The following is a 15,234-nucleotide window of genomic DNA, read 5'->3' as shown; positions in this document are numbered from 1 at the left end:
CTGCCTCCTGGAGAAAGCCATCTTCTTGACTGACCTGTGCCAAAAGGGGAAATTGGTCATGCTGGATTTGAAATTGCTCTCACTTAATTTCTGATGACACTGTTGTGTGCACGTGTGTGTGCCTATCTACACCATTCATATATATATGAACACAGAGGTATTTTTATAGATATACATATATATATATGAATGATGTATATGATTTGTATGATCAATAACATTTCATATGGAACACTTACTTGGCAATATGTTTTTATTTTTTGCTTTTCATTAGCCATTAACACTTGTACGAGTGGTACATTAAGTCATTTTTTTGCTGGAGACTTTCAGGAAGCGTTTTTTATGTACCCATCTCATTCTGAATTTTAAGAAAAATAATAAGTATTTTAATGTAAATATGTCTTTATTACAGACTAAACTCATTTTTTGCCCTTTAGCAGTGAAATTTGATCTTTAATATTATCTGTTTAATATGCTTGTGATATTTCAGAGACACAGCTGTTGATTGAGTCCTTATGTAACATCTTTTCTAATAGTAATGCAAATTGGTGTGCTTAATGATTTCTTCCCAAAATTATTTGCCATAAAGGAGAAAACAGTTGGATAATTCCAAAAGTGTTGTATTGCATAATATACGAGTATATAGTAACATTATGTTGAAGAGAGAATGCTATCCTGTACGTTCAAAGCATAACACAGGAAAATGCATCATTCTGTTCTGTGTTCAGTAGTTTATATGCTAAGTCAAAGCAAGTTATATTTTTTTTTCCAGATAGTTTTCAACTTATTTTTCCCTGATCAAATTATAATTAATGTTCTATGTTTTACTCTCCCTTCCTTATCCCTTTTTCTTTTACTTAGTTGATTTCTGAATATTTCCCTTTATTCCTGTGATCTTTTCTTCATAGCGGCACTGTCTCGGTGAAGCTTTGCATAAATCTATCAGCAATGTAAGTGATTTGCACTTACAGCTTGTAAACAGGGCATGTTTGCACTAATAAATCTGCATATCCTGTAGTACTGCTTTAGAGCTTTAGCCTATGAAGTAGAATACCTGGTAATGTTTGAGAGGAGAACGTTTGCCGCTAGTTATCAAAAGCTTGTGTACTGCATCCATTCATCTGTGTAAATGTATATATCACTGGACATCAAACACTACGTACATGGCCATAATATAAGCAGCATTTTTATGTCATTGTTAAAGCAAGCAAGCTTGCGGGCAGTGCAAATGTGTATTGCAGAGCTTTCTACAAAGCATGAGATTGATGCTGTGTTATAATTTGCAGTTTTGCAGTGCAAGTCATAATTGTAGCCAAAATATTCTTTCTTTCTATTTTTTTATTTTTAAAACTCTTGCCAATATTTTTAATTTGCTGAAAACCTTGGATGAAAGTATTGAAAGTCCATAGAACAGTGTTTAGAGCTCTGAATCCTCAATACAGGAGTATATGGAAGGGACACTCCAAAGACATGCAAAGGGAGGCACTAATGTTTTCAAAAACATGCTCTTAAGGATATCAGTATATGTACTGAATAATCAAAATAATGTTTAAGATTATGTACTCTTCTAAAAATAACTGTCAGACTTTTAATATTTTACATACTTTCAACAAAAAACATATATTTTATTATTAGAAGGGTAGACTAATCTGACTTGATTGTTAGAATCATTTAATCCTTATTGTCCTTTATTTTCTGTGTAGTCTGTTGATGTAAATAGGCATCTCCAGACATTGACTCATTTCAGGCTGTGGTTCTGCAGTCACTTTAATCTGGTGGAAGTGTGAACTGCTCTCAGGAAGGGTATTCCTGATCTCTTCTAAGATGGCTTCCTGACCAGATATCAGACTTCTCTTGGTCATCTCAGTTAAAATGTTTTCTGCATTTCCAAGGAAGAAAGGAAAATGGTTTTGCCCTTGGCCCACGCTTAAAATGTTTATAAACGATATACTGAGAATTACCAGAATTTGGAGCAGGAACTTAAGTGAGAGACAGATTTAACTTCAAGCCAAAAATACATTTTTTTCATGTCATCTTAATACAAATTTGGCTAACATACTGTGGTAAACTCCATTTGAATGTTATCATGAAAGGCTTTTTAGAGTATGATGATTAAATTACCTGAGGTTGTGGCAGACTGAGCCAGACTTCCCCTAGAATTGTACCTCTTGGTGGCCATGGTGAACGGGACAGGGCAAAGGTGAGAAACCTGAGGGACAGAAACATGGTGAAAGGGACAAGTAAGAGTGGACAGAACATCTATCCAGTATCTCAGTGTTTCTGCCACAGGCACTCCGAGGAGGAGGAAGAGGATCTGAGTGAAAATTGTGGGATTTCCTTCTTATGAGATTTTTATGCAGTAATTTGTGTATAGAGTTCCCACCTAGTGCAAAGAATTGGACTGAATAATCTCTTAAGACTATCCTAACTGCACATGATACTAAAAATGGAGTTAGGAAAAAGAAAAAGAGCAGAGGAGGAGGAAGAGGAGAGGGAGAGATACTGGAGTATGGGATGGATGGAAGACAAGGGATATTGGGGCTAGAGCCAAGTTGCGGTAGTGGTCTCAGGGCAACAAACAAAAAAAACCAACAAACCTGAGAGTTTATGGGTGTTAGTTAAATAGGAGCAGAGGTAATCTGAAGAAGTGCAAGAGTTACCTAAAAGCACAGGGGAAAAACAGTCCTCCAGACGGGGTCTGAGTTTTGCTAGGTGTAGTCTAGCAGAGAAACAGGTAATAAAGGCAAGGCTTATGGGTGAAAAGAAGGACCCAGGTAGGTATGAGGTTACAGAAAGGTGGGGAAAGAGAGAAGGGCCCAACAGTGAATGTGGGATGAATTACAGTAGATGGGGATGTGAGTAGATCAAAGGGGAGTTTAGACAAGAGAGTTTTTGGGTTGTTTTTTTTTCTGGAGAAGGAGGATGCAGCTGGCACATTGCAATACCAGAAGATGATACATAGATGACAATCAGAGCTGGCCATGTTGGCAGTTGCATGGTGCAAACTAACCGCTATCAGTGGAGTGAGTTTGTAGGGTTGAAGAGAAAGAATACAATATGTGGTTGCGTTACTGGTTTGTCTGACCAGCACAACAGCCCTGGCCATAGTACGCTGAAAGGGATCGGCCAAGTAGTTCTGAGGCTTCTGAGGAAACTAGAACTCCACGATATGAGAGGCAAGTTTCTGTATAGATAAGCAAACGATTGAAAGACAGGTATTAAATACAGTGTTACCATAGTGAAGGTGGATTATCAGTGGAGTTACACTGATGTTCAACATATTTTCTTTTGCAGGTTGTTTATGAATAAGTAAGGTGGGAAAGTTTGCAGCTTATAAAAAGTTATTCAGGGTGGGAAGCACAAAGACTGTCTGAAGAATTACAGAATAGCTGTAAAAAGCCAAGGGACTTGGCAATAAAATGGCAGATGAAATTCAGTGTAGAAAAAATAGTGATACACAAGGGAAATAAACAAATTCTAACTTCTTGCGTAAAATAATGAACCTTACCTTGACCTGTTACAACTAGAGAGTAAGTTTGGGGACTACAATGTATAATTCCTTGAAAATATCACCTCCGTGCTCAGTAGGAGTCACAAAAGCAAATAAAACACCAAGAATATAGGAAAGAAACAGACAACATAACATGTAAAGCTGTATAAACCACTATATAAAACCAGGATTTACTCTCGTTTTAAATACCTTATGCTGGTTTGGTCTCCTAATCTTAAAAAGTAGAAAAGGGGCAAGAGTAGGGGAAATGTGATGATAGATATGAAATAGCTTTCATACAGGGAGTGACTCATTAAGCCAAAATTGTTTAGTATGGAAAAGGATGTAAGGAGGGAAATGATGGAGATCTACAGAAACATGAGTAGATGTGAGTAACTGAAAAGGGAACTTCTTTTGACTCCTTTCCATTTCACGTATTAGAGGTCATCATGACAAATTGACACATCTATATGGAACTTGCCATAGGGCACTGGTTACTAAAAGCTTTTTATGGATTCAGATGGTGATTGTATTTAATTAATATTTCTTCCATGAATTTGCCCCAAAATGCCTTTTCTGGTTTAAGAAAGATTGTTGGATGCTGGTAGACTTTGGATTCGAGGTCCCTATGTTTGTGCCTTGGCCTTGTTTTCTCTGAGTAACCTGGGCTGGCCGTTTCTGGAGGCAGAACTGGAGACTAGACAAACCTTTGGTCCGACACTGTACAATTTGTATGTGATATTTATATTTAATGTAGTTAGTAAAAGGTTTTACATGTATAGTTCAGATTACAGAATGTAGTATAAGCCTTCACTATACTCCTTCAATTGTAGCTAATCTGTTTCAAAGGTATCTGAAGTAAAATACTGTTGATACAGTATACTTAGAAGGTAGAGTATATATGCTGAGACACAAAGACCTGGTGAATTTGAAATGTAACGAGCCATGCTCATTTCATTCAAATTAATTTGCTTGTTTTGTTTTAGTGCTAATTTTCCTTTAAGTGTAGCTTTTTGCTTTCAAATCTGCTTAAGCTGTGCCCTTCTGAAAAAAAAAACAAAATACATGTTCGACAATAATGTTCATGCTGCAAGTTGTCCTTGGTATGCTGCTATTAATTTTTTTGTTAAGTGGTGAGCTTTAATGTTCTGTAAATCAATAAATTGATGTGCAATGTCGTTATTAATTTGTCATAATTAATTTTAAGATACGCTGAATCAAATGACACTATCAGACTTTCATTTATAATTCAATTTTATGTAATGCTTTGAGGCTTGAAAAGTATCCTTACTGATTGAAATTCTTTGTCACATAGCAATTTTACTTTTCCTTTCTTTGAGTCACTGTAGAAAAATTCTTTTTTGGTTAAATCTTATTTCCACAAGTGGAGGGTATCTCTTGTGTTTGGCTCTAAAGGGAATATACGTTTAGTATTTTCAGTCTGAAAAGATGTTATCTGATGTGAAAAACAAAGTATAACATTATTATAAAAAGACTATGGGACTTTTTCAAGGAGTACAGTGTACTCTGATGTATTAAAATGCTTGTTGGGTGAAAAACATCATTTGTAAAATCAGGTATTTCTAAGAAAATGAGTATTCGTGACTCAGCTTGTTTAGATCTTAGATCTTGAAAACCAGCAGAAAAATCACTCTTGTATTACTGAGCTAACAAAAAAAAAGGGGGGGTGGGAAATCCATCAACTGTAACATTTTATTTGTGATGTAGAGTGGTATGTTACAATTTCTTTTTAAGTGAGAAAACTACCAGTAAGATAGGACCATATCATATCAAAAGATTAAAAAAAAACAGTCAGTCTAGACATCACAGGCTATCCTCCCCTATCAGCTGCGGGATTTTTCTTATAGAACTGACATGATGTTCCCCTGAAGAACAGTTTATCCTAACAATCAAGTGTTTGTTTTCAGACCTTGATAGTGTCATTTTTATTGATCTTTATACAAAACCTAGAAGTAAATTTTGTAATTTGGCCATGAAAAATTGTGTTATAGGTAGTGCTGTAGTATGAACTGACAGATGTGATAACCCTTACAAAACTATTTAAATGTAATTATCATATCTCTGAGATATAATATTAGCAACAAATTCAGCAGATGGATGACATTGCTTGTCTGTCTTTTAGTTAATATTCTGGCTTTAAAATTTCAGGTGTTTTCTTCTTTTGAATATTTCTTTTCAGAGTTGACGTTAGTATTAATGACTAATGAACATTTGCTGTTCTGTTGTGGGTTAGATCTCCTTATTGAAGCAGAATCTGGAGATGCAGCTTTCCCAGTCACAGAGCTCTTTGCAACAGCTACAAGCCCAGTTCAGTCAGGAGCGACAAAGGCTGACTCAAGAGATCCAGGAATTGGAAGAGGAGCATCAGCAAAGGCATAAGTCACTTCAGGAAGCCCATATCCTTGCCTTTCAAAACATGGAAGAAACAAAAGAGCAAGAACAAAAGGCATGTTCATATGGATATTCCGAATTATGTAGAGAATGTTGCCATTTTAGCAATTTATGTACACAGTTGGAATTAGGGAAGAAAAGTATCTGCATAATTACTAAATTTCCTTCTCAGCTGATGTCTTATAGTAACATTTTTATCTAGTTAAATCTGATCAAGACATATTGAAAATCATCTCTAATACTGGCATTGCTTCATGTCTTGCTTTACACTCTACCAGTATATGCATATATAGAGAGAGGTATATATTTATGTAAAATTATTACCAACACACACATTTCTTTACAGTAGTTTGACATTGTTACCTATAACCTTATATTCTAGTTTTGATTTGGAATAGGTTTCTCTGTATTTTCCATTATAGTTGCCTAATTTCACGTGTGTTTTCTGATATTTCCTGTCAATTGACTCCTTTTGTAATGTATTTTATGTTTTCATTATGTTAAAAACTGTATAAACTATGTTCTGCAAGTTGCAAGATCATTTTCATGTCCAGAACAATGTCATGCCCAAGATATTTTTTTAAAACCTTGACTAAACCAGCTTTAAAATTGAAATTTTGGCAGTGCATGGTACTTCATAGGGTGTGTGTCTTTAAGGTTTTTTGAAGTTCAGATTTAGAGTGTACCTTTGCAATCAGTTTTCCCATTGTCCCCGCTTAATGTACTTTGGTTCACATCATAGACTGGCCTTGGAGCGCACAAGGTGCATTTGTTTTGTTTGAAATGAAACTAAAAGATGTGCACCAGGAATGTTATGCTTCATACACTTCAAGAGGAAATAAACATGGATGTCAGTGGGGAGCAAAAATCCCCAAATGTGTATTGTGTGCACACTAGACCCATCTATGGATCTGTACCTTATTATATTGCTTGCTATTGTAAATATATCCATAGATTGTTTTTTTTCTCTTTTCCAGCTGTGAGCAGAACAGAATTTTTGTGCACAGGTAATCTTGATAACCATCAGCCACTGAAAAGAAAAGATACAGTAGTAGCATAACTTAGTGAGAGGAGAAAATATGAGCAATATTAGTGCATTTTTAATAATTTCTGGAGTATGCCAATGCCTGCTTTTTGTTGCCAGTTGTTTAATGTTTTATAAATTCCTTAAGGTGGTATAGAATAAATCTTGTCAATTTTGATTTCATAGGAATTAGAAGAACGTTTACAACAGAAGCACTCGGAAGAACTTCACGCACTGAAAGAAACACATAAACAAGCCATGGAAGGTTTCAAATTGGAGATGGAACAGGAACTTCAGACTCTACGATTTGAGCTGGAGGATGAAGGAAAAGCTATGTTAGGTATACTATTTCCAAATTTGCAAGTGGGTCCAAAAACATTATTTCTACTCATACAAATATACATGCACGTACATGTATGTACATGTGTGTGTATTGTAACACTGTAGTGTACTCAGAGTCATTCAATATTGACGTAGTTGTTCCTCTTAAAATCAGTATAAGCTTTAACAGGTAAGCCCAAACTGTTCACTTTTGAAAAATCTTACCCTTAAGTTTTTTTGGAAGGAGTAAGTGATCAAATTTCATGATGGAGAATGTTTCAGAAAGTAACAGAAATAGAATGACAGGACAGTTGCTTAGGTGATATAAACAGTGTGTGTTAGGTCAGCAGCAATACTTGACGGAGCTGGACTGTTATTGTTAATTTGTAAACATTTGCAAAATAAACTTTTCTTTTTGTCCATGGTAACTAGCTTCCTTGCGCTCAGAGCTAAATCATCAACATGCAGCAGCAATTGACCAGCTAAGGCACAACCATCAACAAGAACTGGTAGCTGCCAAAATGGAGCTTGAAAGAAGCATAGAACTTGGCAGACGACAGGTAGGAGGCATTGCTGGCAATGGACTGTAAAATTGCATAATCAGTATTTGTTTTCTCTTAGCTGGAGGCAAGAACTGTTGTGAACAAACATGTAATCCTTCAAAGTTGGCCAGCACCAGAAGATAATGCATCCCTACCGATTTACCTAAACTTCCTTGCTTAGCTTTTTCTTCCTTCAACAAACTTCTTTCAAAGCCTAGTAAAGGCTCCCATATCAGGGCAGTTTCCTCTCAGAATTGTGCAGCCTGGGAGCACACTGGCTGGCTGTGGGAGGAAAGTGCCGTTTCTCACAAAATTCTACTCATCCTCAGCTGCCAGCAGGACTTAAAAAGGAAAAAGCTGTTTCTCCCCAAAGTCTAAATGACATGGCTAAGAAGTGGTTGCTTAAAACCAAATGATTGCTTCAACCTTAAGAGGTAGCTTAGTATCTTTGGGTTTTTTTTCAGGAGCCAAATTGGAAAAGATAAATTAGCATCTAAAGAAAGCAGAGAAGATGATGTAACAGCTTGCAACTGTTTTTTAAAAAAACCCACGCCCACCCCCCCCAAAAAACAAAACAAACTCCCAAATCCCAAAGCCAGTATGGACTACCTTTGCTTTCAGCAGCAAACTGATTCATTCACTTTTATCTTTCATTTTTCACTTGATACACAATCAGTTTTTCCACTCGTAACTAAAAATTCAAAGCTTGATCTCTATTGAAAGGAAGCCAGACTCCTGGAAATAAGAGAACCAGAAAATTACTTATCTATTTGCCTATACAATAGGCTTTTCAGGATTGATTTACTGATGGTCCAGCACCAAGGAGGTGGAGTTGTTTTAGAAATATATTAAGGGAGGAAACAGGTTTAGTTGGATATAGCCTTTCCACAAAAAACAGAGACAGTCAAAAATACAGCCCTTCTTTTTCTCTTCCTTGCTGGTTTAAAAGTGTGAGCACTAGAGGCAAAAATGTGGTGCTGTCAGCAGTGAACGAAAACACGCAGGATTTAGGAAGGTATAGTTTCAGTTGTGTGTTGTTTAAGCCTGGAGTGAGACACCTAAAGGAGATGTCAGAAAAAGAAGTTTAAATTATGAGAGCAAGTGTTTGATCCAACCAAATGCCACGTACTTTTGGTCTCAGTACCATGACCTGCTAAGCACAAGCTTTAGCTGTACTGAGGGCAAAGCAATTGTCGTGGTTTAACCCCAGCCAGCAACTAAGCACCGCGCAGCCACTCACTCACCCCCGCCGCAGTGGGATGGGGGAGAAAATCAGGAAAAGAAGTAAAACTCGTGGGTTGAGATAAGAACAGTTTAATAACTAAAGTAAAATAAAATATAATAAGAACAGCAATAATAAAATATAATAATAGTAGTAATGAAAATGAATATAAAAAAAAAAAAAGAGAAAAATAAAACCCAAGAAAAGACAAGTGATGCACAATGCAATTGCTCACTACCTGCTGACCGATGCCCGAGCAATGATCCGCCCCTCCCGGCCAACTCCCCCCAGTTTATATACGGAGCATGACGTTCTATGGTATGGAATATCCCTTTGGCTAGTTCAGGTCAGCGGTCCTGGCCATGCTCCCTCCCAGCTCCTTGTGCACCTGCTTGCTGGCAGAGCATGGGAAACTGAAAAATCCTTGACTTGGGATAAGCGCTACTTAGCAACAACTAAAACATCAGGGTGTTATCAATGTTGTTCTCACACTAAATCCAAAACACAGCACTGTAGCAGATACTAGGAAGCAAATTAACTCTATCCCAGCTGAAACCAGGACACTCTGAAAGGTTGATTTTATTACAGAATTTTTCAAATCTGAGGAGAATCATTGTCAAAACCATTGGGATGGGTTCCAGATGAGTTTCCCAGATGTTAACTTAATTGGAATTTCTTGTGCAAAAAGAATGACTTTTATTGATTTATTGGATACAATATAAATATTATATAAACTATTTAGCACATATTCTGCTGTGAGATATTTATGACCCTTACATATACTTAAGTGTGCTGGTTTTGGCTGGGATAGCCCATACTAGTTACTATGAAGAAAATTAACTCTATCCCAGCCAAAACCAGCACAGTAAGATAGGAGACTTCTGAATCATAGTGTTCATTGGTGCAGGGCATACATCTTGAACTATTTTGTCCCATTGTATGGGGCTGTAAAGGGAAAAACAGTTTCTCTATATCGTACGTTGGAACAGGTACAAAATGCTAAATGCCCAGCCCCCTGGTTCTTAGCGGTGTCTGTTTTTTTGTTGTGTGTGTGGGCAAAAGGAAAATGTGATGAGCTATGTAAACTTTAACAGGCAATGACAGGTTTTAAATTTTCTCACAAATGGAAATTGATTGTTAAAATAACTTTGATTTCTTCTTTATTTGTATTTGTACACAATAAAAAAATGCTCAGTTTTAATTACAATTTGTGTCAGCATCAAAAAATGAAAAAATTGTCTATTGAATGGAAAATTCTGCTCAGCTGTTATCTTCCAAAAGCAAGTATTGTGCTTCTGCAAGACAAGTCTATTTAAAATATTTTTTGCTGCTTCTACTTAAATCGTAGGAGAAAGAATTTTTATGCCGAATATCCGATCTACAAGATGAACTGAGACACCGAGACCATCATATAGCTGAACTGGACAAAGAGATTCTGCATCTTCATGAAAATATAAGTGCATTGACCAAGGAATTAGAGTTTAAAGGGAAAGAAGTTCTTAGAATACGCAGTGAATCCAACCAACAGATCAGGTATGAATTTTTCCACTCAAAAGTGTGTTGTTTCACTTATTGTTTTACTTAAGAAATTTGCAGCTTTTAATTTATCCTCTTAATCAAGTGATGTTATATATCATTTAGTGTTCATTAGAAGAAGCTATGCCCATTACTAGTAAAGTTAGTGAATACTGCATACAGCTAAGCTGCATCTCAGTGATACATTTTGCCATATTTAAGTAACAGGCCACTCAAGTGTTGGTTTTTGGTGTTGTTTTTTTTTAAATTCATTATGTTTGTTTATTTAAAAAAGCATTAAAGGAGATGCATTTTCCATGAAATAAGCTAGAAGATTGGAGAACAGTAAGTAGTGGGTTTTGATGAATCAATAATTCCTTCTGTGTTGTCTGATATTGTGTAAAAGCCATTAGAAGCATGGCAGAAAATCATGATGAAGAAACGAGTCTGATTTTAGAATAACTCTTTTTTTAACAAAAAATAAATTAAACAGGATGCATGAGCAAGATTTAAGCAAGAAACATGAGAAAGAGCTGGATGTCTTGACAGCAGATCACATCAGAGAGAAACAAAGCATGCTGGCAGATTTTAATAAGACCCAAGAGCTGCTCAAGGAAATAAATTCAGCTTTACAAATTTCGTAAGTTTTGTTGCGTTAAAAAAATTTCTATGTAGCTGCGTTTGAGTGAATAGTTTATTCTGGTGTCCATAAGTTGCCGAAGATATTGCAGAGATACAGATGTGCAAAAACCTCAATCAAGTGTGGGGCCTACTCTTGCATTCTTTAAGTAACTCAATTCTATAAGCTTTAGGGGAATTTAGTGAGATAAATTCTTAGGGATTTGAGACTGGAACATTTCAAGTAGGAAAGATATTAAATCTGTGCAGTTCTTAGAAAAATGGAGAAAACATTATTTCAAATGTTTTTTCTCAAACTTTAATACATCTTTTCTGAGAACATAAGAGTTCCTTTAGCAAGTTTATAAACAGTACAGCATTTGATATTAAGAAGTCTGATTATAGCACGAGTGATGCAAACATTTTCAGGTTTGCTAGCATAAGGAAAATTAGTGTCCAAAATGGATTATATGAGCATAACAATAACAGAATACTTAGAGCATCTCTGAGTCAAAATGCTGTCTGGGGTTAGACCACCTCTGGGCAGAAGTGGCATAGTAGTGTGTCATCCAGCCAGTGTTTTCCTTCTTCTGCATCCTTCATTCTTTATCTCTGTCTGTGATGTAGCCCATTTGGTCAGGGTTTCTGGCTGAGATTTCATAGCGTATTGAGGGCTTCCTGACACAAAGTTGTCACTGACGGATTTGTATTTGCAGTACAAAAGATTTATGGCAGAGAAAATAATTGGTTCTAAGTATATGATAGAAAACTTCTTAAAGTAAATGCCAATTAAAAAAGGACAATAAAGCCTTAAATGCATATAATTCTTTCTTGATAATGAGCACTCAGAAATTGTCTTCAAATAAGATGGGTATAAATTCTAGTTCTTACTCTTTCATAATCATCCACATGCACACTCTTGTGCCCTCATAAATGTGGTAACTTCCCATTCAGGAAATTAGGTGTAAACTACCTCCTATTTACTGCATTTATGTTGTATGAGAAACATGCCTATGAGCAGCCACCAGAACTAGGTTTTGGAATTGTTTACCTAAATTTTTCTCCCATGAAGTTGTTTGGTTTTCAATGTCCTGAAATTTTCTGAATGTAGTTGGTTCCCTACTCCTGGTTCTTGCTCAACTTAGAGTGTTATCTCTCTCTACTTACACTGAAGCAAAGAGCTGACAACAGAGGAAACTCTGTTAAAAAAATACCAACCAAAACCGGAAGAGTTTTATGCAGCTGTTTCATAAGTCATTGTTTCCGGGTTTGCCTCACCTGAAGCATGGCCTTGTGAACATTTATGAAATGGAGAATCTATCTTACAGTAATTGAGAGTGGGTATCACTAATTAGGCTCTACAAGTAGAGTCTTTAAATTACATGTTATGTCTTTGAAACAGAAAAAAAAACCAGTTATCTGAAATATCTGAAAATAAAATGACAGCTGTGCATAACTATGTACTATACTCTGGGGATCTGTATACCATAGCTTAACCCAGCATAAAATGTATACACAAGAACAAAGCCAGCTGAGCATATATCTGTTCTGCTGAGTCAAATGCCTTTTCTGCAAATACAACCAGTCATGTTCACATTCATAATGTTTTATGTAAATATATTACATAATCTCCTCAGATTAGGTACTGGCTATTTTAAGGTTATAAATATAATTTAATATTAACTGTTTTTTCAGAAGCAACTCAAAGTAAAAATCACATATCTGCTTCTGAAGGGAGATATTTATTCCAGGTGACTCATGGAATTAAGTTTGAGCTGACCTAGACATCTTAAATTCATAGGTTTTTCTCAGGGTTTGTCTGGGATTTTTTTTTAATGTCTTTTTTCATTAAGTTTGTTAAATTTCCTGAATCTGTTCTGAAACTTGGTTCAGTAACATACATGAGGGCTGAATATGAGACACAAGTGTTTTAGTAGTTTTCTTTGCAACAATGTTTAGCATCATGAGCCCTATATTTATGTTTGAAAGACACAGTCATTTGAAATTGTTGTGTCTTCAAAACTTGTTCTTTAAGAAGAATCAAGGATATTTATGCAGTTACGTGCACAATTCCTCTCTCACTTGGCTTATTTCACTTCTCTCCTTTAATGCTTTCCCACCAGGCATTTCAAATTTCCTCCTATTTTTTCCAAATGTTTATCAATTGTTACATTTCTCTTAAGCCCCATATCCTAATATGCAAGTGTTACTGCTTTTCTTTTGCAGCTCATTCCTTTATCTCTAACGGTACTAAGTTACTTTTGTGGAGAGGAATTAGTTACCTATTAGTCTTCACTGTTCTTGGATATCTTTGTTCTAGTATGTTCTGCATGAACTGAGGAAGACGGTGCCAGCTGTGTCTGTCTGTCCAGTTTCTCCAGTATCACAAGCATGCATCTTTATTCAGAGTAGCCATCTATAAAAAGAAAAATGACACTGCTTTGTTTCCTCATCAAGAAAAAGTGAATTGCCAGCTTTTAAAATTTATATTAATATTAAATATAATGCAATGTAGTCCCTATATTTTACATAAGAATCAATCTTAGCTATGTCTTCTGTAATTCTCCTGTCTATGTTATGGTTTTGAATGCCTTATTTTCAGTCTGACCTTCCAAGAGGCATTTTTCAAACACCTAGTACTGCATGCATGAGAAGGATGTTAAGTTTTAGAATTTTGTCCAGATTATTAGTTACTGGAGCAAAGGTTATGGTTATTGTTGATATTTTTTTTTTAAACTAGCTAAAGCTGAATGATAACATAAAAATTAATTTACTTCAAGGCGTTAAGAAAGTCATCTTCTGTTTTTACTCCCTGAACTCTCTTTTGTACTAATCAAAGATATGACTATTCACTCATCATTTAACACTGGATCAGGCTAAAGGAGGTATTCTTCTTTCCTATAAAGTTTAGAAGAAATGGAAGAAAAATATAAAAACAGAGAATCAAGACCAGAAGACTTGCAGCTTATCTCAGAACTGAAAGACCTAATTGCAGAGCGGGACCAACTCATAAAGAAATTGATTGTAAGACTTTCATGCTCTCTCGGTTCAATATCTTGACGGATACAAAAGTTAATCTAATTCAAAGTGTTTGAAACGTATTTAAAGAACCAATCTGCTAGCATGTTATTCATATTCTTTAATGCATTATTCGTGTGGTTCCAATGACTCCTAATAGTAAAACTAATTAGATACAGAGAATTTTGCACAATCAAGTGTAATACATTATTACAAAAAATATTTCAGTATGACTTTGATCAGATGTCTCCTATCTCCAATCCTGGAATAAGCCAGCCATGTAAGCCATATAAGAAATAGTCTCTTCTATGAGGTTTTTAAGACCAATTTCCTGATCCACTGAGCTTCCAAAACTCAGAGCACAACACCCTGACTCAGATTAGTCTGAATAGATCCTGATTCAGAAGCAAGGAGGAATGAGGAAATTCAAATTAATTAGAGATCAGAAGTTAACTATACTGAGTCTTTCCGAGTGCATAATCCATTAGGCTATGCTCATTCTCAGGAGTATAGAACTGCAACAGAACTGCATAAATAGAAATTATTTAGGTTATTGCATATAATAATATATAAAACATTAACTATTAAATGCAATTTTTAGAATTACCTGTTTCTTTAAAAATGTAAACATAAATTCATTTGAAATAATTTTATAGGCAGATTTGGCCACTAACTGATTGAAAATGCATAAAAAGAAGTTTCTATTTGTTCTTCTTTTTAGGAGGACAAAAAGTTCTATCAACTGGAGCTAGTTAACAGGGAGACTAACTACAACAAAATGTTTAATGCAAGCCCTAATGTTGGTGTTATTAATCCATTGGTGAAGGTATGTTCCATGGACTTCATTGCTAAAGTGAAGAAAAAGAAATCTAAACTTAGGATATAGTAAAAAGAAGAAATACATGCGTATGTGTGTGTGCCTGTGTGTATACATATATCACTCTTAAAAGACATGTTCAAAACAAGGAACATAGTTTTCCATTTGTCTCTACTTATTTTTGTGTAGGTTTGTTTCTTTTGCGTTGTTGAGAGATCCACTGATACTGTTGCCCTAGTTTGCTAGACATTTATG

At 35.6% G+C, this 15,234-nt stretch overlaps 1 protein-coding gene across 4 annotated transcripts in view; it reads left to right on the top strand.

Moving 5' to 3' along the window:
• The window catches only part of FAM184A (family with sequence similarity 184 member A), a 70,055-nt gene that overhangs the window by 48,717 nt on the left and 6,104 nt on the right, over positions 1 to 15,234 (top strand). For 2 of the 4 annotated variants that reach the window (XM_075046842.1, XM_075046843.1), the window contains exons 10-16: positions 5,745 to 5,957; positions 7,113 to 7,266; positions 7,680 to 7,807; positions 10,360 to 10,544; positions 11,020 to 11,166; positions 14,051 to 14,168; positions 14,884 to 14,988. In XM_075046842.1, the coding sequence (XP_074902943.1) occupies positions 5,745 to 5,957; positions 7,113 to 7,266; positions 7,680 to 7,807; positions 10,360 to 10,544; positions 11,020 to 11,166; positions 14,051 to 14,168; positions 14,884 to 14,988 (1,050 nt within the window). Of the gene's footprint in view, positions 1 to 908; positions 951 to 5,744; positions 5,958 to 7,112; positions 7,267 to 7,679; positions 7,808 to 10,359; positions 10,545 to 11,019; positions 11,167 to 14,050; positions 14,169 to 14,883; positions 14,989 to 15,234 lie in introns of all 4 variants that reach the window. The other 2 variants (XM_075046841.1, XM_075046844.1) reach the window with 2 other exon arrangements.

Source organism: Buteo buteo, chromosome 15 (assembly GCF_964188355.1).
Source record: "Buteo buteo chromosome 15, bButBut1.hap1.1, whole genome shotgun sequence".
NCBI lineage: Eukaryota > Metazoa > Chordata > Aves > Accipitriformes > Accipitridae > Buteo > Buteo buteo.
This window is presented reverse-complemented; position numbering and strand designations above follow the sequence as displayed.